This window comes from Selaginella moellendorffii, unplaced genomic scaffold (assembly GCF_000143415.4).
Source record: "Selaginella moellendorffii unplaced genomic scaffold, v1.0 SELMOscaffold_31, whole genome shotgun sequence".
In the NCBI taxonomy this organism is placed as follows: domain Eukaryota; kingdom Viridiplantae; phylum Streptophyta; class Lycopodiopsida; order Selaginellales; family Selaginellaceae; genus Selaginella; species Selaginella moellendorffii.
The window spans coordinates 829,809-850,411 of record NW_003314292.1 but is presented as its reverse complement, the minus strand read 5'-3'; the positions used below and the strand labels follow the sequence as shown (position 1 = coordinate 850,411).

Sequence of the window (20,603 nt, the reverse complement as noted above, 5' to 3'; positions counted from 1 at the left end):
GCCTAGGAAGGATTCACTAGTGCCATGCTAAATAGCTATGGACTAGCCTATTTGCCACTCATAGCAAACCTAGGGGAAGTTTACTTTCACCCATAGTATATGGAACAACTCATGGAACCACCGATAAGCTAACATTAATCCTGCCAGCTCAAAGTGTAACCTTGAGTTGCTAATGTGCCTCACTCACGAGCCCAAGCGAAAACTCGTGCAAAATGGTACACCTCAAATCCATCCTATGAGCCCAAGAGCAAGCTCACATCATAAGGTACAACAAGGTAACAAAAATCCATACCCAAGGAACAATTGCGAAGTCTTAACACCCAAATATGTACCCACTCAGATCATCATTTTTATCCCTGCGTATGCAACGAGACTAGTTGCCCAATCTCATTGGATAGTACTTGTCGAGACTCATCTTCTGATACCAAATGTAGCACACGTGGTTTTTACCCTTTATCCTATGGTGATTTACCATAGGATAACCACGAAGCAGAACCCTCTATGTGCCACGTGTTGCATGCTATATGTCACAAGCCATGTGTCCAAAGGACAATGGTGTGGAACCCGAGTTTCTGGGCCTTAATCCACTGAACGAAGAAACGGTACCAAACTCCCAAGCATGGAGCCAAGGAGTAATGGCACTGGGACATGGAACGACTCTCGAGCATATATCCTAAAGAGCGAAGAGATAGGAGCATGGAGTGACTTGGAACAGTCCTAGAGCATCTAGCATCCCAATGCTAGAACTAACATGCAAAATAATGCTAAACGAAGTTTGGTGCTATTTTAGCATACCGGTGGCCTAACACGAGGATATGGGTACTCCACCAATTAGTATGATGTGGAGCTTGGGCTTAGACCCAAGCCGAACGCAAAACAAAGACAGGCATGCAAGCGGGAGCTAAACTATGCCTTAGGTTAGTCAACCATACCCAACCTACCCACTATCCTTACTATACATTTGGAACCCCCCCCCCCTTGAGGAACACATGCTTTGGGCTTTCATCCTAAACCTCCTTTAATATCAAGAGTTAGTCTTTGGGACAAGTGTGAAATTTATTAAATATGGAATGTCTTTAGATTGGACATGGGATGAACACCATTGTGTTTAGGACAATCTTTACATTCAGTAGATATGCCAAATGAGTAAATCTAGACACTTTTTATAAATAGCATTTGGGACCGAAATGAAACTAACACAAAGGGCATGATAGCGAGGGTATTTAGCAAACATGGTAAGCTATCATCCAGCGATATTGAGGGATTAATCTCAATATACAAGAGTTCTTGTCAAGCTAGTGCAAGATAGAGCAAAAAAGAATTAACAGCCAAGCCAAGTATGCTCAGTTAGAAACACATAGGAGTTCCTACCTTATGTCCATTTAGTTAAATACAGATGCTAAACCCAGTTTACTAACACTTGAACAAAAGGGATTGATAAAGGGTCCAGCAGTACTAACCTCCTGCCGTTGTGGCAGTAAAGAAAGAGTGTCCGTAAGGACTAACCGACAAGCAACTTTCAATACCTGAAGTCACATTTGCGACACTTTTTATAATTAAGTATAAATGCTTAGCCTAGTTTACTAAGAGGGGTTGAAAAAAGAACCAACAAACTGATGTCCTACTATCGTGACAGTAAGGAAAGAATATATGAAAAGATTCGCCAACACAAGTAACTTTCAATATATACATAGTCATATTTGCTATAATACCTTGTTTTCCAATTGGTTAAGGGTTTTGGGATACTTAAGAGTTTGAATAATATTTGAACTTAATTACCTCTTGGGAAGTTTAAATTCAAGAGCTTACAACTAAATTGCATTATCTATAAATTTATTAATACTTCATGTAGTTGTCCTTTTTAATGTCCCTTTAGATCTTAGTCCATCAACATAAGAACTCTAAGATAATTTGAGTCTATCAACACAATAACCCAAACTGTCTTTTTTGTCCTTTCTAAGGAAAAGGGATAATATGAGATCCAAATTTACAATTACAATGCTGTATATTATTATTAATATAGTGAGATTTTAATAATTGTAAAATTGGTTTTAATTAAAACCACTTGCTCTTGTATATAAGCTAGAGTTTTTGGGTTAATAAAACATATATATTTCTATTATAAAAGCAATAATATTAGTTAAATGGTAAATAAAAATTGTGTATTCCTGTGATATTACAATTTTAAACATTTATCTTGGAAATAAATCTTACATAATGCCTTTTAACATAATTTTCATTAAATTATTTAATTCCTCTATTTGTTCTTTTTATTTAGACTAACAAAATAAAAATATTTCCTTTTCTTGTTGGCAGTGTAACTAAGTTAAATAAGAGTAATTAATTTACACAATGGATGGAAACTCTTCTACTGATTCCCAAGGAAAGCGTTGTTTGGTCCTGTCTTCTTGAAGTCATCCCATCCACGAACCCACGGCTGGCCGGGCTTGGCACGAGTCTCCACGGCCGCATGGTTCTCCAAGTTGCCACTGATTTGCTTCTGGATACACGCAAACACCTGGAAAGAAATTCCAATCCTAGAACTTTAGGACAAACACCCATCGTCTCTCGTCTTCCTCCATACCGGATTAGCAGTGATGGATTCTGGCACCTCGGCTTGCCCTGTGAGCCATTTCCATAGATCGGGGTTTTCCTGGAAGATCGATCTATTTGAGAACCCCATGGAACATAGATCAAAATCTCACCAGATCGAGGACTTGGATCAACGATTCCAAGTGCTTGTCGTCCAGCTGATGGATGTTTTCTTGCGTCCATTTCCCCAGCACCAGATCGAGCTCCAGGAATCCCCGCTGCTTGCTCCGGTAGAGCAATCTATAGAGAAATTTCTGTGAGGAACGCGCAAATGAGGAAGAATTGGCATTGGAATCGATCGAACCTGTTGACAAGCTGCCGCCTTTCCTCCTCGTCGATCGTCGAGAATGCCCTGCTCCTGCTGCTGATGGGGTTCTTTAGGCGCGCGATCGATCGCCAGGCGCTTCGGATCGCCATAGCCATGCCCTAAAGCTCTGATCTTTGCGAACAAATATTTAGGGTTCTAATAAAGGAGTTCTTCGCGGATCCGGTATGGCGCGAACGCTGGGCGCCGCTGGATCCGACACGGCGGGATGGTTCCTCAGCTTCTCATCGCCCGCGACGATCGTTCGCCTGCGCGAGGGCGGGGCGTACGCCGGAAGATCGAGCATCGAGGAGCTCCAGTCCAGCCTCACGGAAGCGGAGAGCGCCCGTGAAATGTAGGCCTTGTTCTTTGCTTCTCTGGGCTTGATCGCGTCTCTCGCAGGGTGCTCGATGACGACATTGTCAATTCGGTGGAAGAATTTTGCTTCCAGGACGAATTTAACCCCGTTTCCTTGTTCCAGCTACCGCTCGAGTGTGCTGGAGCTTCCTTGCAAGAAACGATCTGGCTCCGGGGTAAGACCGATGATGGCCTTCGTCCAGTGGGAACGCCAGTGAATGCCTGGAGTGTGGAGTTTGGTCCGGAAGGGGCACAGATCTACGTGAGGAATGAGCAAAAAAGATGGTATGGTTTCCAAGTTTCCTTCGTTCTCGTAAGGAAGCTGAGGAAACTTCATTCATTTTTGCCAGGATCAAGCTGGGAAAGCAGGCAAAGGCTTACGAAGTGGAGTTTCTAAGCGTTTTTGTTCTGCTTAGTCTGCTGGAGTTCGCGAGGAAGCATTTATATGCTTCCGAGACAACCATTTGGAACCATTTGCGTTCCCTCTACAGGTACTTGCAGCAGCGCTTTTCTTGGGCATTCATGTACCATTTTCTGTTTGCAGCTACCATGACAGCATTCCGACTCAAGATGAGGTGTTGGAGAATCTTTACGTCTTGAGGAAACTTGTAACTCTTGATACGGAGCTGGGAGCTTCGGACTATATCCAAAGCTTGCTGAGAAAGAGGAGGAGGTCGTATGACGAAGGAAGTTCTAGCAAGAGGCCGAGATATGAATCCGAGGAGGAGGTGGACGGCGACGACGGCGTTGGGGAGTCTGTTTGTGCCATATGCGATGATGGTGGTGATTTGCTATGGTAAGCCATTTTTCAGGCATTATACGGAAATCATGTGCCTTGTAACGCAGCTGTGATGGTCCGTGCCTACGATCGTTCCATGGATTCAAAACAGAAGGCGTCTCTTGCAAGACCTTGTGCCTGTCAGAGGCAGAAGTTAAGGTTCGTCGTTGGTACTAGACATTATCAGGACTCTATTTCTTTGCTACCAGCACATGGCAAAGTTCTTTTGTAAGAACTGCGAGCTCAACCAGCACCAGTGCTTCGCTTGTGGAAAACTTGGAGCATCAAGCGGTCCCTTACAAGAGGTATGTTTTCTGGTTTGAGTAGTGGACTCTTATTCGATGTTTCTGTGCAGGTTTTCTTGTGTGACGTTGCTCTCTGCGGGAAGTTTTACCATCTTCCTTGCGTGTCCAAGTTATTGGGGGACACAGCTGCCAGAACTGGATTTACGTGCCCTCTTCACAACTGCTTCAAGTGCCACCAGAGAGAAAAGGAAGAAGAATCGCTGTGGCTGTATCCGTGTAGGCGCTGTCCACGAGCCTGGCATGAAGCTTGTTCTGGGTAAGCCGAACCGTTGTTACAATCGCATTGCCTTAACTGCGTTGCCAGTGTAAGCTTTGCAGATGACGACGAGGATCGAAGGGGATGGTTCATAAATCAAACAAGATTTCTGTATTGCATGTAAGCTCTCTTTTGTTTTAATACATTGATTATAGTTCACTTGTTTCAGGAACCACGTAGTGATGCCCGATTTGAGAACACCAAGAAGGGATCACATAAAGTTTCCGGAGATACCATCGAAAGAGCGTGGGAACAAGGCTGCAATTAATCTGCAGAGCTCTAAAAGCGTTCAAATTTTGGAGCAACGACAAGGAAACAACATTCTCCGTTCTGACACGCCCGCCGTCTTCTCCCAGAAGGAGGTGGAAGACACGTAAGTAGTATTTGCTCTTTCGTTCCACTTAGCGTTTTCTTCTTTCCAGTGTTTCAAAGGTTATGTCGAGCTGCAAGCTGACATTTGAAAGCATTACCGCACAATTGACAGCTCCAAGCACTGCCAGGCCAAATTCGAACAGGAATCGTCATTTGAACAGGATACACTCGTTGCTGAATGTAGATGATTCCATGTCAACTCTTGGCTGTCCGCTTACTTTCGATTTTTGTAGGCTTTTCAAAAGGCATCTACGTTCGTCCAATGCGGCGGCAGTATTGAGAAAGCTCAACTCATCTTCTCGCCGAAGGACTTGAAGCTGCTTGAGAGCGCCAGAGTAAGATTACCCATGGTTATTATCAAGACCAATGTGGGAAATTTCAGGACGCATTGCGAGTTTACTTGTCGCCTATGCTGTTTGGAATGCGCTATAGTTCCTTTGGGCGGCATTTCACGCGTACTTATAAGTTACAATCGGTGAGTTCGATGGACAAAGCAAGGCAGACCTTTTCTAACATATTATCTGCTTGTAGATTGTCGACCAGCTCAGCTATTACGTGAATCCAGGAGATATGGTACGTTTTTTCTTAATTGTTCGTATTGTTATGCCGACTCGTTCAGATTCAAAGGTGGTGGACCTTTGCTGTGGATCGAACGAGTTTTCACGGCTAATGTCTGACAAGCTGACGGCCATGAAGAAAGATTGCAGATTCAAAAACTTCGACTTTATACAGCCGAGTGTGAGTAATGTTTTTCCCTGCTGGATCAATGCTGACATCATGTTTTAGGATACGTTCCATTTCGAGCGGAAAGACTACATGGAAATCCAACCAGAAGAACTTTGTTCCAGTGATAAACTGGTGAGTATACTGTTGTGTTGTACATTCACTTGATACTATTGTGTATTGTGGAATGCAGATTATGGGTTTGAATCCTCCTTTTGGATTCAGGGCTCAACTTGCCAGCAAGTTTGTGGAGCATTGCGTGAAGTTCCAACCCAAGATTATAGTGCTGATTGCACCAGAAGAGACAAGAAGGTCCTGCGAACTTTTCTTTTCTTTTTTATGTGTAAAGCTCATAACCGGTTGCAGACCGGATGGACGCTACTACGAATTGACATGGGAAGACAAGGATCTGCTGAGAGGGGACGTATGTATGCTATTCTTTATCTTTCTAAATAAACCGTCTTGTTTTCCTTGTGCAGGCATTCTACTTGCCTGGATCGGTGGATGCTGAAGGAAAGACGATAAAGCAGGAGAACAATGTCCCTCCGGTTTTGTATCTATGGAGCCGGGTGGATTTTGCTGAGGCTCACAGAAAGATAGCCAGGAGGCATGGCCATCTTCGACGTAGTTCAGGTAGATGACTTGCGACAGCTCTCTTCCTTTTGACAGTGATTAACATTTTTTGATGGGAAATTCATATAGCTTTGGATGCAAAGAGTGCTGCTAACATTGATGTGGGAGGTTAAGGTACTTCAAGTTCGTCGTTTGACGTTCTTTGTTCGGAACTGGACGGTTCCGAGCTTGGAATCTCATGTAAAAGGTAAGAAGAGAGCGTAAATTGTCACTGGCAAATTCCCCGGTCAACAGCAAGCAAGCTTTGACGTCACCTGGAAAGCGGACGAGACTCGACTTCCAGGTGAAGCTTCCAGTAGAGAACCACCGGACTATGATCAAGAGGCTCCAGCATCCACATCCTCGTCATCCTCGTCATCCTCGTCCGCCAGTTTTCCAGGTTTCAGATTCATCCTATCGCCATGGTGGAGCACTCAAAGGTATACGACAGTTGGAGGTGACCACTGATTCAAGGTAAAGCTTTTTCTATTTCCTCAAGTTGGGAGTGATCTCTAGCGGCTTGTGTTGCTCTTTCCAGATCGTTGTGAAGTTTACATGCACCGAGAAGACCACCCAATGCTAACGAGCAGGGCAGCGGCGGGATCTGATGGAACAAGTCATGAGCATCCTGGAGCTGTCCCGCTCGACCGAGAAGATCGATCATGGGACTGTAGTGCTCAGCGGCAGGATTTAAGTTGTAGGCACTGCTCATGGAGGCGAAGTACTGCCAGGCCTGGTGGAGAAGTCCGGCTCGGCTGCAAGCTGCTAGAACAGTGGACAGTGAGAACTCGTTTGGACGGAATCCTTCCTGCTCCATCTCTCGGAAGATCTTGATCGCTTCTCGGCCGTGACCTGCGTGACAGTGCGCGGCAACCATCGCCGTCCAGGTAACTATATCTTTCTCCGGCATGGTCTTGAAGTGGTTTCTCGCTGCTTCCAGGTTTCCATGGCTTGCGAGCGCTGCTAAGATGGTGTTCCACGATGCGGTGTTTCGCTCCAACATCGTCGTGCTGTGGAAGAGCGTCAGCGCTTGCTCCAGCCGAGAGTTTTGAGCGAAGCCCACCAGCATCGCATTGCACGAGACTGTATCCAAGTAAGGCATCTGCTCGAAGATCTTTTCTGACTCCTTGATGTAACCGAGCAGGGCATAAGCTCCGATGAGAATCGTGAAAGTCACTCCAGTTCTCTCGGGCATTCTCTCGTAGGCACAGGCCGCTTGCTCAATCTCTCCCGCCTGGACGAATCCTCGCAACAGTGTGTTCCAAGACACTACGTTTCTGTAAAGCATCCGATCAAACAGGCTCTTTGCCCGAGCGAAACGCTCCTCGTGCACGTAAGCTCCCAACATCGTGTTAAATGAGACTATGTCATACTCGGGCATCTTTTCAAAGAGATCCTCTGTTTGAGCCAGATTCCCGGTCCCGGCATATGCCGAGAGCATCACGTTGTACGACACCATGTCCCTGTGCGGCATTGTATCGTACATCTCCTTGGCCTCGGGAATATGCTCGTTCTCGGCGTAGACTTTGACTATGGCAGTCCAGGCGACGACGTTCCTCCGCGGCATCTTGTCAAAGAGAATCTTGGAGTTAAGAAGATCCCCTCTCTCGGAATATGCGGCCATCATGATGGTCCACGAGAAGGCGTTCCTATCGGGCATGGAATCAAAGAGGATCTTTGCCTGCTCGAGATGTCCATGCCGGGTATATGCCTGGAGCATGGTCGTCCACGAGACGACCGTCTTGTGTGGCGTGAGATCGAACACACGCTTGGCCTCCTCCACATGCCCATTCTGGGCATATGCCGCGACGAGGATATTCCACGAGAAGATATTCGGGGGATTCAAGGTATCGAAGACGGCCCTCGCGCGTACGGGGCTGCCCAGCTTGCCGTACATCTCCACCAGGAGATTCGCGAGGTAAACGTTCTGGCGGTGCTGTTCGCTGGCGAGGATTCGCGTGTGGATCGCAAGCGCGTCGCGGGGATTGCCGCAGGATCTCACGATTGACGCGAGATCCTCGATCGCGTCCTGGCCACCAGGTCGCGGGATCGCTCCCTCCAGGTTTAATGTCGTGCCCATTTTGCTCTCGCGCCAAGAAAGCAATTTAAACTTTCCGACAATTCTATAGCATATGCCATAGTCCGGTTAGATTGAATTAGTAAAGACAATTAGATGCTAAGTAAAACGAGGACAATCCCCAGTACGTTCCAGGGACTCGTGACAGGCATAAAACTTCCCCCACTGTGAAGCGGACCAGGTACGAGAGCCCCAGCTGCCAAAAAAGCTGGATTAATCTCATTTTCACTAGGAAAAGAGTAATTAGCACTAAACTAATGCAGAATTATTCCATTATTAGCAGTTATAGACAGACAATGTCATTGTAGACCCAGGCCAGTGTAAGCAAAGCACAGTCCAAACGAGTAGTCCACACGGCAAGCGACAAAGCAAAGCAGAACAAAGCAGAGCAAAGGAAGGAGAGAGAGAGAGAGAGAGAGAGGGTCTCACTTCTAAAGTCCATCCTTTGATTCAATCCATTCTCTCCAAGCAAAGTTCTATCCAAACTATAGTACAAATCTCACCTGGCGTTGGAGCAAGCGCCGGCGCAACGGCATCTGAAGCAGCCAGAGCTACACAAGAAAAAGAAAAAAAACCAAAGAAAAAAGCAGTTTAGTGCCACTAAGCAAACCGATTAGCTACAAACAAACCTTTGCAGCGCTCCGCGGTGAGCCGGGCGTCGCCACAGAGCGACGGGAGCTGGAGGGGCTGGGTTCGATTCATGGCGCGCGCGAGCTGGTCGAGGAACACGCACAGGCAGCGCGGTGGCTCTTTTTGCGTGGAGTTTGCGACGGCGGAGCAGCAGCGCGCGGATGGCTCCCTGCTTTGTTGCTCGAGGAAAGCAAAGCATGGCATCAACACAGATCCGGCATCGCTGCTGCCGCACTTGGCTGGCTCGCGCTGCGCGGCCGTCGGATGGAGGAGATCCAACGCCAGCAAGAGCGCCACCACCAGCATTCCTCTCCTAGGCACTTACAAGCACCAACTTGGTGCCGCCAAGTTTGATAGAAAAATACCTTGAGCTCTTTTTCCTTTTACTTTTTTTTTTTTCTTGGGCGCTCCAAACAAAACAGTGGTGCATGGGGAGGTTTCTAAAAAAGAAGAATTTCAAAAAAATTACAAACAAAATGTTTGAAAGAAATTGCAAAATATTCTCGCTCCTTCAACCATGCCAACCATGGAAGAACTACAAAATCTCTGAAAAGCAATCTCGGGAAGCAGCGATTTGTACATTGAAACAACCTCCTCCGCAAATCATCACCGGCCTTACGTTGGTCGTATAATCATCAACTAGAAGAACAAAAAAGAAAAAACGAGAGAACCGTAGTTATGCTGACGCCGTCTGGAATATTCTGGCAACAGTCACGGCGGCGACCGGGCTGACGGCCACGACTTGCAGGGCGGTGACGGGCAGACGGGCGACGGCGTCGGGGGAACAGATCGATGCCTGGGAATATTCTGTCTCGTTCTTGTTCTTCGTGGTATCCTCGGCTTCTCCAGCGCTGGATCCACATACTTGATTGGACCGCTCTTGACCGGCGTTCTCGGCCGCGGTGGCGGGTCGACCATGTAGTAGTCCTCCTCCTCGATGCGCATTTCGCGATCGCTCAGCAGAGATCTCATCCTCGGGCGTCGAATCGCCTGCAAGGACTCGATCGATTCAATTCATTGCACTCCAAGAAAGAGGCAGAGGTTTTTACCTTCGAGGAGAATTGGATTCCCGAGCTTGGATCTGCCAAGGAAGGAGATCGCGCTTGAGCAGCAGCAAAACTTTTCGAGAAAGTAATCGCGATGAGCAGCATCGTCGACACCAGCAAAAGTCTTGTTCGATGCATCGTCTGGATCGGAAGAAACGCAGAGCTCCGGAAGATCGAGACTGGATGGACAGAAGAACAAAACTATAGAGAGAAAGAAAGCTACTTGAGGAAGAAGCGAAGAACACAAACAAGAACAAGGAGAAGAGGACGAAGACAAGTTTCAATCTGGCCGGATGGGGATGTGGAGAGGGCTTTTTGACGAGCTCGAAACGAGGAAACTCTACTCAAACAATGCAAGACAAGCGCTCCAAGATCCACTGCCTTGGACGACGCACACGCAGAGCTGCAAAATTCATATAGAAAAAACGAAGAACAAAAAAAAAACCACGATAGAGTCAATCAATCCGGCTGCTGCTCACGGGCCGAATCGATTAAAAAAAACTCTCGCTTGACACAAGCGTCCAAGCGGCGCCACAGCGCAGCAATGCATTGAACTCTCTCTCCATGGCGAAAAATATCAAATCACTCACCAAAAGCTCTCAAGGTTTTCGATATCTTCGCGAGGGTCACATCCAAATGCTCACAACAACAAGAACACTGGAGAAGCCTCTCTCGATCGTTTCCTGGTCGTCGTCTACACCATTTTTCTCTCTTGCGCTGTTATTTTACTATTTCTTTTGCCTTCTTTCTCACTGATGAATGAAATGATGAATTCAAAGCAAAAGAATATTGATAAAATACCTATCCTAAAAAACAGCTCAAACACTTTGAACAGAAGCCACAGCTAGAGGGGACAAAAGAATCCAAATTGCCAGACCTCTACCCTTTATATACCATTTTAAAACACCAAGCGTATCGCATAAACATACGGTGTTGTTATAGCCGGGTTTAGCGTAATCAACCCCGTGTCGTGTGAGGCATCAACTTCGTATCAATGCCAAGAAATCCCAGCGATGTGAAGAGGTTTTGACACTCCTGCAAATGCCCAGTCGCGGCATTCACCGTACGCGCCAGTGGCGGTGCCGTACCTCTGGGTTTTAGGGCAAAGCAACGTTGCGATCAATCATTGATGTCAAGGTAAAAATCAAAAGAGTGTTTTAAATTTTGCGTTGTCAAGCTTATCTAGGTCTATCTCCACGAAACTTGGGACTTTAAGGTAATGTTTATCTGGATCATTTCGTGCGAAATTTTAGCTCATTTACCGCGGGTCTGGGCCGTTGGATAAAGGGCACTCGATATATGAGCCAATCCAACGGTAAGGGTTGCGAATTTATTTTATTTTGTGCTTCTTCTTCCACCCGGGAGAGGGCGAGGCGGGCGATCGTTGCGCCAAGGTGAGATGGTTTCAAGCGATTCAATGCGAGATCAGCGCCAGGAGCTGGTGGTTGTCTACTATGTCACGGGCCATGGATTCGGCCACGCGACGCGCGTTGTCGAGGTGAGATCTCGTGCGAAATTAGGCTGGGAATGGCGATCCGGGAAGAACCCTAGCTACATCACGCGCTTCTTGCTGATATTTCCAGGTCGCCAGGCATCTGGTAGCTGCTGGACATGTCGTTTACATAGTTTCTGGCGCTCCGGATTTCGTGTTTAAGCGCGAGATTCCATCTCCCAAGCTTCACGTTCGCAAGGTAAGCGATCTTGCGGCTCCTGGAATTGGATCTCTATTTTTTCTAGCGACTGAGAATTCTCGTACAGGTGCTTCTAGACTGTGGAGCTGTGCAATCGGATGCCTTGACAGTGGATCGCCAGGCTTCTTTGGAACAGGTGATACAGATTAAAAAAAATTCTTATTTTACCAATGCTAAACTGTTAAAACCTTTTTTTTTCAGTATTCCGAGACAGCAGTATTACCACGAGCATCAATTCTGGAAACTGAGTCTCGATGGCTTCGTTCCATCAATGCAAATCTTGTGGTAACTTGTGATCTTTTTTCTCTCGTATGGTTGTTTCTAAAGGAAAACTTATGTTAGGTTTCGGATATTGTTCCGGTGGCATGTCGAGCTGCGACAGAAGCTGATATTCCTTCGATTTGTGTTAGCAACTTCAGGTCTGCGTGGCTGACCAATCTTTGGATTGAAACTTACGTTGATTTCTCAGCTGGGACTTTATATATGCCGACTATGTCACGGCTGCTGGCCATGCGCATCAGTCGATCATTTGGCAGGTAAAGAAATGTTGCTGTGTTTAGACGCTTATTGCTTGGTCATTGCAGATAGCGGAAGACTACTCTCAAGCGTTGTTTTTGGTACGCTTGCCTGGCTACTGTCCTAGTAAGTAAAGCTGCTCTTCGTAGTTCCCTTTTGTGAGACCAAGTGTTTGCAACAGTGCCAGCGTTTCGTGATGTCGTGGATGTTCCTTTAGTTGTTCGAGAAGTGCGGAAGAGTAGAGAGCAGGTCTTTGTGCCCGTTTTGATTGGATTTTGCACGTACTATAGCGTGTTTTATTTTGCAGGTTCGCAAGGAGTTCGGCATTCCAGATGACAAAAAGATTGTTGTCTTCAACTTTGGTGGCCAGGTATGTCCAGAAAGTGGCATCGACACAATTTGTGATATAACCTTCCTTGCAGCTCGCTAATTGGTCCTTAAAAGAGGAATTTTTACCTGCGGGCTGGGTATGCTTGGTCTGTGGTGCTTCCCCGGACCAGTCGCTCCCTCCAAATTTTATTGGCCCTGGACGTGATGCATATACTCCAGATCTTATTGCAGCAAGCGATTGCATGCTTGGTATGTTTATCAAATCATGTGCGTGTCCTCAGATTTTTTTTTCAGGCAAGATTGGCTATGGAACTGTGAGTGAAGCCTTGGGATACAAAGTTCCTTTCGTATTTATCAGACGTGATTACTTTAACGAAGAACCATTTTTGAGAAATATGCTAGAGGTAACTTTGATGGCATTTTTAGGAAACTTCCAACTTACAAATGAATGACAGTCCTACCGATGTGGAGTAGAAATGATCCGAAGAGATTTTTTAAGTGGACAATGGGAACCATATCTTCAACGGGCGTTGCAGATGAAGCCTTGCTACGATCTTCCTTTGAACGGTGGCGAGGTGACGTGAATGAATCACTTTAAAGAATAGTCCGATCACTATAGTTGTTTTCCTGCAGACGGTTGCGAGAATACTAGAGGGTGCTGCTAGGGGTGATATTGCCGCCGTAAGAAAGGTAATGTTAAGGCACTAAACAGTGTAAGACTGATTCTTTCTTCATTCACCTAGGAAAGTGGAGCACGCAGGCTTCGTGATGCCATTGTCTTTGGATATCAAATTCAAAGAGTTCCTGGTAGGGAGGTTACAATTCCTGATTGGTACACTCAAAGTCAAAGTGAGAGCCAATTGGGCCTTCTGAATGGTTTGAATCCTGGTGTACCGGGAAATCTTCTTAATCACACTGTCACTGACATGTAAGTCTCTTATTTCAAGAAGTTTGTATTCTAAACGCTCTTGTTTCAGAGAGGTGGAAGAGTTTGAGATTTTGCACGGGGATCTGCAAGGATTATCAGATACAGCTCTTTTCCTTAAAAGTCTCGCAAGGCTGAAAGACGATGTAAACTCACCGCTTCGAGAACGTGTAGCTGCTGCCGGCATATTTTCTTGGGAGGTAAGAAGCTGAATGTAGATGCAGACCAGGGTCTTAACTTTGCTATATTTTACAGGAAGAAATATTTGTAGCAAGAGCTCCTGGTCGTTTGGATGTTATGGGTGGAATCGCGGATTACTCTGGCAGCCTCGTGCTACAAGTATGGTTAACTCCTGTGTCACAACAACTTTGAACTAACATCATGCATTTCAGATGCCTATTAGAGAAGCTTGTCACGTTGCTGTTCAAAGAAATTCTTCTGCGAAGCAGCGGGTGTGGAAGCACATATCTGCCCGACAAGTTCCTGGCTGTAAGCCAGTCATGCAAATTGTGCGTAAGAATTTTTCTTTTCTGGATTTTTACGAATTGAATTTTGCAGGTATCTCTTGGATCTGAGGCGTCTAACAGGGCTCCAACTTTTGATATGGACCTATCCGACTTTTTTGATGCGCAAGGAGAACCTATTAGCTACGAAGAAGCTCGCAGATACTTCTCTAACGACTCGTCACAAAGGTCGAGCAAGTAGTACCAACTAGAATCAAGTTTGCATTTTGTAACGCGCGTTTCCTCTGGCAGCTGGGCCGCTTATGTCGCAGGGACCATTTTGGTGTTGATACGAGAACTAGGATTCAAGTGTGAAGACTGCATTAGCATTTTGGTAAGTCACGTTACACAGTGACGACAAAGTGTAGTTTCTAACGTCTGGAATGCAGGTATCCTCAGCTGTTCCCGAAGGCAAAGGTGTGTCCTCGTCAGCAGCTGTCGAGGTTGCTTCAATGTCAGCAATAGCCGCGGCATATGGTAAGTTGCCAGCTTTCGATTCCAACACACAAATATTGAGTTTTGTTTGCACGTCCTCAGGTCTTGAAATTGAGCCAAGGCAGCTGGCAATTCTTTGTCAGAAGGTAGGCATACAAGTCTTGTTTACAGCTTAGTGAAACCTTGTGCAGGTAGAGAATCTCATTGTTGGTGCCCCTTGCGGAGTCATGGACCAGATGACCTCAGCTTGTGGGGAGGCGTACAAACTTCTCGCAATGGTGTGCCAGGTACTCTCTATAAATCTATCTATTGGTGCGCACCAATTAACATTTCGATGGATAAAACAGCCAGCAGAGGTGAAAGAACACGTGAACATTCCCACGGACGTTAAGTTCTGGGGGCTTGATTCGGGCATAAAGCACAGGTGAGATCTTCAAACTCGAGTCCCGGCAATGATGCTAACGTTGTTTTCTTTCTCGCTTTGTCTCTAGCGTTGGGGGAGCCGATTACGGATCCGTTAGAGTTGGAGCGTTCATGGGCCGCCAGATGATTGCGCAGCTAGCAGCCGAGAAACTCTCAGAGAAACAGGACAACGGAAATGGTTTTGACGAAGTCGACGAGGTGGAAACGGAACAGCTTCTGGACGAAAAGAATCTGTCATATCTGTGCAACCTGACGACAGAAAGGTACCAACATCCATGATTTTTCTTTGCCAACTTAACGCCAACTTAACGCGACTGTTTAACCGCAGATACGAAGCCTCGTACGCCAACATGCTCCCCGAGACAATCGAAGGGAAGAAATTCCTGGACAAGTATGGCAGTCACAAAGATTCGGTGACAACAATTCTTCCGCAAGTCTCGTACCCTGTCAAATCACCCACGGCCCATCCAATCTATGAAAACAGCCGTGTGGAGGTAAACACACCATCTCTTCCTTTCTTTTAGCTTCTCATTCCAACAAATATTTCTTCTTCCTTTCAGGCATTTGCTCTTCTGCTGGAAGCTGCCGGAGATACCACTAAACAACTCTACTTGTTAGGCCAACTAATGTATCAGGTAAGTGTAACTTTGGTTTACCAGCCATGTTAACTTTGGATTGGCAGGCACACTTGAGCTACACGAAATGTGGTCTAGGCTCCACTGGCACAGACCGGCTTGTGGCTCTGGTAAAACACATGCAAAGACACAGCACGTCGGAGAACACATGCTTGTTTGGTGCCAAGATCTCCGGCGGTGGATGCGGTGGAACCGTTTGTGTCGTGAGCACACCCGGAGTGGACGCTACAAAGCAAATCCTCGAGGTAAGTTCACACGTCACTTGGTCCCTCGAATCGTAGAGATCTTATTTACTGCTCTCGCTTGTTTGTTCACACAGGTCCAGCAGCGTTACAAGGAAGCCACTGGCCATTTGCCGTTTATATTTGAAGGATCATCACCTGGAGCTGGGAAGTTTGGCCATCTGAGAATCATCAGGAAAAGTATATAGAAATAACGACGATGTATCACACCACTAACACCACCTTGTTGTAAAGCTAACATCTTTTGATCGATCAATCAAACAATGACGTGAAGCTTGTCAAATGCACTAGCAAACTCGTCCACGTCGACTATCTCTTTCTCTCGCGCGCGGCTTGCTTCTTCAAGCTCGATTTCCAGGTCTTTCATTTTCTTCCTGATGTTTTCTCCCCCATCCGGCAGCTTTGACACCAGGCTCTAAACAACAAGAGAGAAGGGATAAGAGTTAGGCTCACGGGATAAGAATGATGCCAACACTCACACGGTTTGAAAGCATGGAGGACAGCCTATTGATGTTATCTTGCAAATGTCTCACGTTCATCTGGCTATCATCAAGGTCCACCAGATTCACTCTTTGCGTTCCCTTCCAGTAGTTGCTTTGCGGCTGATATGCAGCAGAGCTGTAAGAAAACCCGAAATACATTAGCAAGGATGTAAAAGCAGAAAAGATACTTACCCAGAGTAGTCCTCCACTTGCTTATTTTTTAGTTTGGAAGATAGCGAGCCAGCCATCCTGTGAAGTAGCATTATCTGTTGTGTGAGAAGGCTCGAGAGTAAATGCTACTCATGCAAACCTTGAGACGCTGGCGGTGGCAGAGACTTCTTCATCGGCGGCAGGAGGTAATTCTGGCGCAGCCTTGGAAAACAAAAGGTCGTGGTGACTCACGCCTGCGATTCCTTGGCGTTCCAGGAACTTAATATGCTTTGCGAGTTCTTCGTCTCTGCCACAATGGTGTCACAATGCTGATGGGAATAAAACTCATGCAAATAACATACACTTCGAACTGACTGGCGTGCTCTTCATACAGCTGCTGCTGCGTAGGAGAAATGTCGAAACCAGTCTTCGGAACAGTCAATAATTCTCGGAAGTCCTGCGAGCGCAAAACAATGTAAGTGATCGGCTGTTTCGTCTATACCTGCTGGGAAAAGTATCGGAATTGTTCTGCACGTTCGGTAGCAACTTTCATGAGGCCTCCTTTGAAAACCTGAAAAGAGATAGGAGGATTGAAAAACCATATGCACAGCTTGGCTTACCTGCTTCCTGTAAATCTTCTCCTCCAATGTGCCGGATGTCATCAGGCGGTAAACTATGACGTCCCGAAGCTGTCCAATACGATATGCTCGGTCGACACTTTGGTTGTCCTTGCTACAAATATACGTACAAAAATGAAGAAAAACTTAAGTGAACCCGAACCTGGGATTCCAAGCCGGATCTACAATGACAACTCTATCTGCAGCTGTCAACGTAAGTCCCAATCCTCCAACTTGAGATGTAAGCAGAAATATAGAAACTGTACAGCCATCAGTTTGGAAATCCTGCAATAGAATAAAGTTAGTCAAGTAATTCCATAACCGTGGCTCACCTCAACGATCCTCTGACGCTCGGAACCTTTTGTTTTGCCGTCTATACGACAAAAGCTATACCTCCGTTTCGTTATCTCTTCCTGAAAGAAAAACGTCAGTTAAGGCAGTAAAAATATGTGACGCACCTGGATAATGTCAAGCATCTTAAGAGTCTGAGCAAACACCAGTGTTCTATGGCCCTCTTGCACAAGATTTTCCTTCAGCAAAAATACACAAATATAAGTTGTAACTTTTCGGCACCAACTCACCAGAAGAGCCATAAGAAATACGATCTTGCACGAGTGTTTATTTCCATCACTGTCCGGCTCGGGCTCTGCTAAACCAGCAAGCGATTTTCTCATAGCCTCTGCGGCCGCAATGTCGGTACTATCTAAATACTCGAGGCCCTCCACCACATCGTCAGTCGCCCGCTTTGTCAAGAGCAAAGGGTGGTCACAAATTTTTTTGAGAATCTGCAATTCGGACATCAATACTAGGAATAACTTAAATAAGATTTCAAATACCGTCAATGCTGCTAAAGCAGAACCCTTGGCTGAACCTGCCAGGGACCCTTGGGCTGTTTCACTTCTTAAAAACGCAGTGTACATTTGACGCTGAAAACAGGCACAAGCTAGTAGACAGAGAAACTTCAAACTTTTACGTACCTGACGTTGAGACAATCGCAGCCATACAATTATGTCATTCTTTTTTGCAAGCTGCTGTGTTTCTTCACCGGTATTCGGAAAAACGTCCTTCTTCAGGCGACGCAAAAAGTACGGAGCAAATCTGTCTTGAAGCTCCTGCAAAACCAACTCAAAAACAGGATAACTTGAATGTTTTCATACCTGCGCAACGGCAGCTCCAATTCTCTTTTGCCTATCGGTTGCATTCTTATCGTTGCCACTTAAAATCATAGTTTCGTATTTCGCCTTGAATCTGCACCTTACAAAGTTAAGCATAAGAACCAGCGAAGGTACATTCAAAACGCACTCCTTTCGGTCGCCTAGAAGTTCAGGGTAGCAGAAGTCGAAAAGAGCCCACATTTCCTGGAAATAGGTGTTTAGTGATAGAAGCTATCAAAGTATTTCCGCATCAATCTCACTCGCAAATTGTTCTGTATGGGAGTGCCACTTATAATGATTCTATGAGCGCTCGGAATTTCCTTCAGACTTTTTGCACGTTGAGTTGAGGGATTTTTTATTAGGTGGCCCTGCACATTTCACGTAAATGAGAAGCACAGCAAAGAAGAGTCGTCTTACCTCGTCAAGAATTACGTAGTCCCAAGTCACGTCATCATCATCAAAGTTGTATTCACCTTTCAAAGCATTAGTATTGTGGCGAACAATATCATATGTAGTAAGCAGCACTCCTCCGGCCTGTCGCAATGGCAACAATGAGACACACGGATTTCACAATGAGTATACCTGCAATATACGATCCAAATTAGATTCCCGGACGCTTATAGACGTCCCCGAGTAGCTGTAAGACAAAAAAGAACGATTAACATCTGTAGCTTGAACGATGTCACTTACTCTTTAACTTTTCTTCCAAGTCCCACCACATTGAGCTCCTTGCCCCAGTGAGGTATCAACGTCTTCGGCGCAACAATAAGTGCCCTCTTAATAAGCTTAGAGTGAAACAGGCCACAAAGAAATGCAGCAATCTGAGAAAGGATAGATTAGAACTGCAAAAACATCAAATATAAATTTTTTTTTTACCTGCATGGTTTTACCAAGGCCCATGTCGTCTCCCAGAATTCCTCCTCGACGCTGAAGATGCAATCTCCACAGCCAACGTAGACCTTCATGTTGATGCTCATAGAGGATAGAAGAAACATTCCCGGGGAGGATGAATTTCCACCTTCCTTCACCAAGTACTAGATCGAGAGCTGACTTGTTGGACTTCTTGGATAAACTTGAAGAAGAAATCTCGAGAACGTCATCAGTGCCCCCCTTGGACACCTCCGCGAGAGACGATGTAGCTGATCCATAGTCTGCACTGTTGGCGGACTCGAAAGTGTCTCTAGATGTCGTTGATATTTGTTGCTTCATCGTCAGCGACATGGAACCGAGTTTCTCGCACAGAAGATAGTCAACACCGTCGTCAGTTTCTAGCGAATGACTGTCGTTGGAATCGCTTGGCAGCTCTACCAGTTGAGCGGCAGCAAGTTCCGAGGCCATTGGAAGGGGTGAATGACGCTCCTTGACCTTGCAAAGCCTTCTCCTTCCCGGCACTTTGGTGTTGTTTGCCTCTGAGTGCTGTGATCTGACGGGTTCTTCGCTGGCAGTAGATACTACCAAAAAAAAAAACAAATGCTTAATGAGCTTCCAACTTTCTACGAAGGCAAAAATGAAGTGTACCTGAGGAGGCGGTTTCGTCCCTGACAGTGGGAGCTGCATATAAACATTATTTTAGCCTCCACAAAGAAAGAAAAGCAAGCCTACCTGAGGATGTCAAGGATTCATGCAAAACTGCATAAGAAAAGAAAATTAAAAAGCTTCCTAGAACGAAAGACACGAGCAAGCTTACCTGATGTATCTGACTGCTTTGTTCTGGTGGATTCCTTCCTGGCAGTAGAAACTAAATGGCACAAAAAATTAGGTTTTCTTTCTACGATGAGAGCGAACTTAAGGCCTACCTGAGGACGCGCATTCTTCATCTGAGACTGAGTCTTCAAACAATCGAGCATCGTTCTCTCCCACGCCCGGCCAAAACATACTTCCAGCATCCTGTTCCTCATCCAACGGCGCTTTCCTACCGCGAGCGGCCCTGGCGTCAGCTATCTTCTCCAATAGAGCCGTTCTCTGCGCATTCTTGAGATTCCGCTTGCTCCGAACGAATTGGACATCGTCATCATCCATAGAACTAGCTGAACAGTCACAGCCGGAGCGATCGACAGCCTGGAGAGAAATGCCGCACAAACCCTCAGTCGAAATTCACCGCAATGCCCTTGGCGCGCCGCCTAATCACTGCGCCTCCATCGATCAATCGCGGCACCCTAAAGCCCTAAACATGCTCTTCCCTCCAAAATACAAAATATAAACCCTAGCTTCACCATAATATTTGGCACGTGTACATGCTCTCACATATTATAAGTATATTCTTTTTCACATATACCCTGGTATCTTCCACCTACAATTGAAGATGTTCATCCAAATAAAAAATTTCAAGGATTTCTAAGTTTCAGTGGAAGTATGTATGGGTCAAAACTTAGCATGGAGGACCTGTCCTGTTGACTTCTCGTGTTCCCTTCCAGCAGTTCTTTCGAGTCTTATGCACAGCATAGCTGT

At 46.0% G+C, this 20,603-nt stretch overlaps 6 protein-coding genes across 10 annotated transcripts; 2 read left to right on the top strand and 4 right to left on the bottom strand.

Moving 5' to 3' along the window:
- Positions 1-2,288: 2,288 nt before the first annotated feature.
- Positions 2,289-3,077, bottom strand: LOC9649529 (succinate dehydrogenase assembly factor 2, mitochondrial). Its single transcript, XM_002976498.2, has 4 exons — positions 2,897-3,077; positions 2,706-2,832; positions 2,585-2,653; positions 2,289-2,518 (listed from the first exon to the last, which is right to left on the bottom strand). Exons 1-4 carry the CDS (start codon positions 3,013-3,015, stop codon positions 2,369-2,371), a joined length of 465 nt encoding a protein of 154 aa, XP_002976544.2. The 5' UTR covers positions 3,016-3,077; the 3' UTR covers positions 2,289-2,368.
- Positions 3,047-6,935, top strand: LOC9649155 (protein ENHANCED DOWNY MILDEW 2). 2 transcript variants are annotated; one of them, XM_002976643.2, is made up of 20 exons: positions 3,047-3,251; positions 3,299-3,538; positions 3,604-3,744; positions 3,798-4,049; positions 4,100-4,190; positions 4,241-4,336; positions 4,387-4,592; positions 4,641-4,712; positions 4,762-4,965; positions 5,015-5,144; positions 5,198-5,299; positions 5,347-5,439; positions 5,496-5,537; positions 5,592-5,702; positions 5,751-5,822; positions 5,881-5,999; positions 6,054-6,111; positions 6,167-6,320; positions 6,390-6,773; positions 6,838-6,935. In XM_002976643.2, the coding sequence occupies exons 1-19, from the start codon at positions 3,085-3,087 to the stop codon at positions 6,431-6,433; spliced, it is 2,394 nt and encodes a 797-aa protein (XP_002976689.2). In that variant the 5' UTR covers positions 3,047-3,084; the 3' UTR covers positions 6,434-6,773; positions 6,838-6,935. The 2 variants fall into 2 exon arrangements, with proteins under 2 accessions (XP_002976689.2, XP_024537342.1); XM_024681574.1 differs by lacking the exon at positions 6,838-6,935 and having other exon boundaries at positions 6,167-6,402.
- Positions 6,769-8,379, bottom strand: LOC112348610 (pentatricopeptide repeat-containing protein At4g02750-like). The gene has a single exon (XM_024681449.1). It carries the CDS (start codon positions 8,377-8,379, stop codon positions 6,769-6,771), a length of 1,611 nt encoding a protein of 536 aa, XP_024537217.1.
- Positions 8,380-9,443: 1,064 nt separating this feature from the next.
- LOC9649528 lies at positions 9,444-10,430 on the bottom strand. The gene is made up of 2 exons (XM_024681572.1): positions 10,056-10,430; positions 9,444-9,996 (listed from the first exon to the last, which is right to left on the bottom strand). Exons 1-2 carry the CDS (start codon positions 10,188-10,190, stop codon positions 9,718-9,720), a joined length of 414 nt encoding a protein of 137 aa, XP_024537340.1. The 5' UTR covers positions 10,191-10,430; the 3' UTR covers positions 9,444-9,717.
- Positions 10,431-11,387: 957 nt separating this feature from the next.
- On the top strand, positions 11,388-16,062 carry LOC9649153 (L-arabinokinase). 3 transcript variants are annotated; one of them, XM_024681412.1, is made up of 28 exons: positions 11,388-11,550; positions 11,636-11,743; positions 11,811-11,879; positions 11,945-12,028; positions 12,086-12,162; positions 12,213-12,279; positions 12,328-12,379; positions 12,441-12,508; positions 12,567-12,629; positions 12,682-12,838; positions 12,884-12,993; positions 13,045-13,164; positions 13,223-13,279; positions 13,333-13,517; positions 13,567-13,714; positions 13,770-13,853; positions 13,907-14,023; positions 14,073-14,215; positions 14,270-14,351; positions 14,407-14,494; positions 14,555-14,598; positions 14,644-14,739; positions 14,800-14,876; positions 14,944-15,138; positions 15,204-15,369; positions 15,436-15,510; positions 15,558-15,755; positions 15,830-16,062. In XM_024681412.1, the coding sequence occupies exons 1-28, from the start codon at positions 11,452-11,454 to the stop codon at positions 15,938-15,940; spliced, it is 2,940 nt and encodes a 979-aa protein (XP_024537180.1). In that variant the 5' UTR covers positions 11,388-11,451; the 3' UTR covers positions 15,941-16,062. The 3 variants fall into 3 exon arrangements, with proteins under 3 accessions (XP_024537180.1, XP_024537181.1, XP_024537179.1); XM_024681413.1 differs by having other exon boundaries at positions 12,328-12,385; positions 14,073-14,206; XM_024681411.1 differs by having other exon boundaries at positions 12,328-12,385.
- LOC9649152 (protein CHROMATIN REMODELING 24) lies at positions 15,976-20,331 on the bottom strand. 2 transcript variants are annotated; one of them, XM_024681410.1, is made up of 24 exons: positions 19,952-20,331; positions 19,843-19,893; positions 19,758-19,784; positions 19,674-19,706; positions 19,032-19,606; positions 18,846-18,976; positions 18,738-18,792; positions 18,573-18,689; positions 18,416-18,523; positions 18,304-18,359; positions 18,159-18,249; positions 17,979-18,113; positions 17,838-17,927; positions 17,583-17,786; positions 17,460-17,531; positions 17,334-17,414; positions 17,165-17,286; positions 17,005-17,116; positions 16,887-16,955; positions 16,747-16,841; positions 16,545-16,691; positions 16,427-16,483; positions 16,232-16,370; positions 15,976-16,167 (listed from the first exon to the last, which is right to left on the bottom strand). In XM_024681410.1, exons 1-24 carry the CDS (start codon positions 20,172-20,174, stop codon positions 16,009-16,011), a joined length of 2,949 nt encoding a protein of 982 aa, XP_024537178.1. In that variant the 5' UTR covers positions 20,175-20,331; the 3' UTR covers positions 15,976-16,008. The 2 variants fall into 2 exon arrangements, with proteins under 2 accessions (XP_024537178.1, XP_024537177.1); XM_024681409.1 differs by having other exon boundaries at positions 18,159-18,359.
- Between the last annotated feature and the right edge of the window lie 272 nt (positions 20,332-20,603).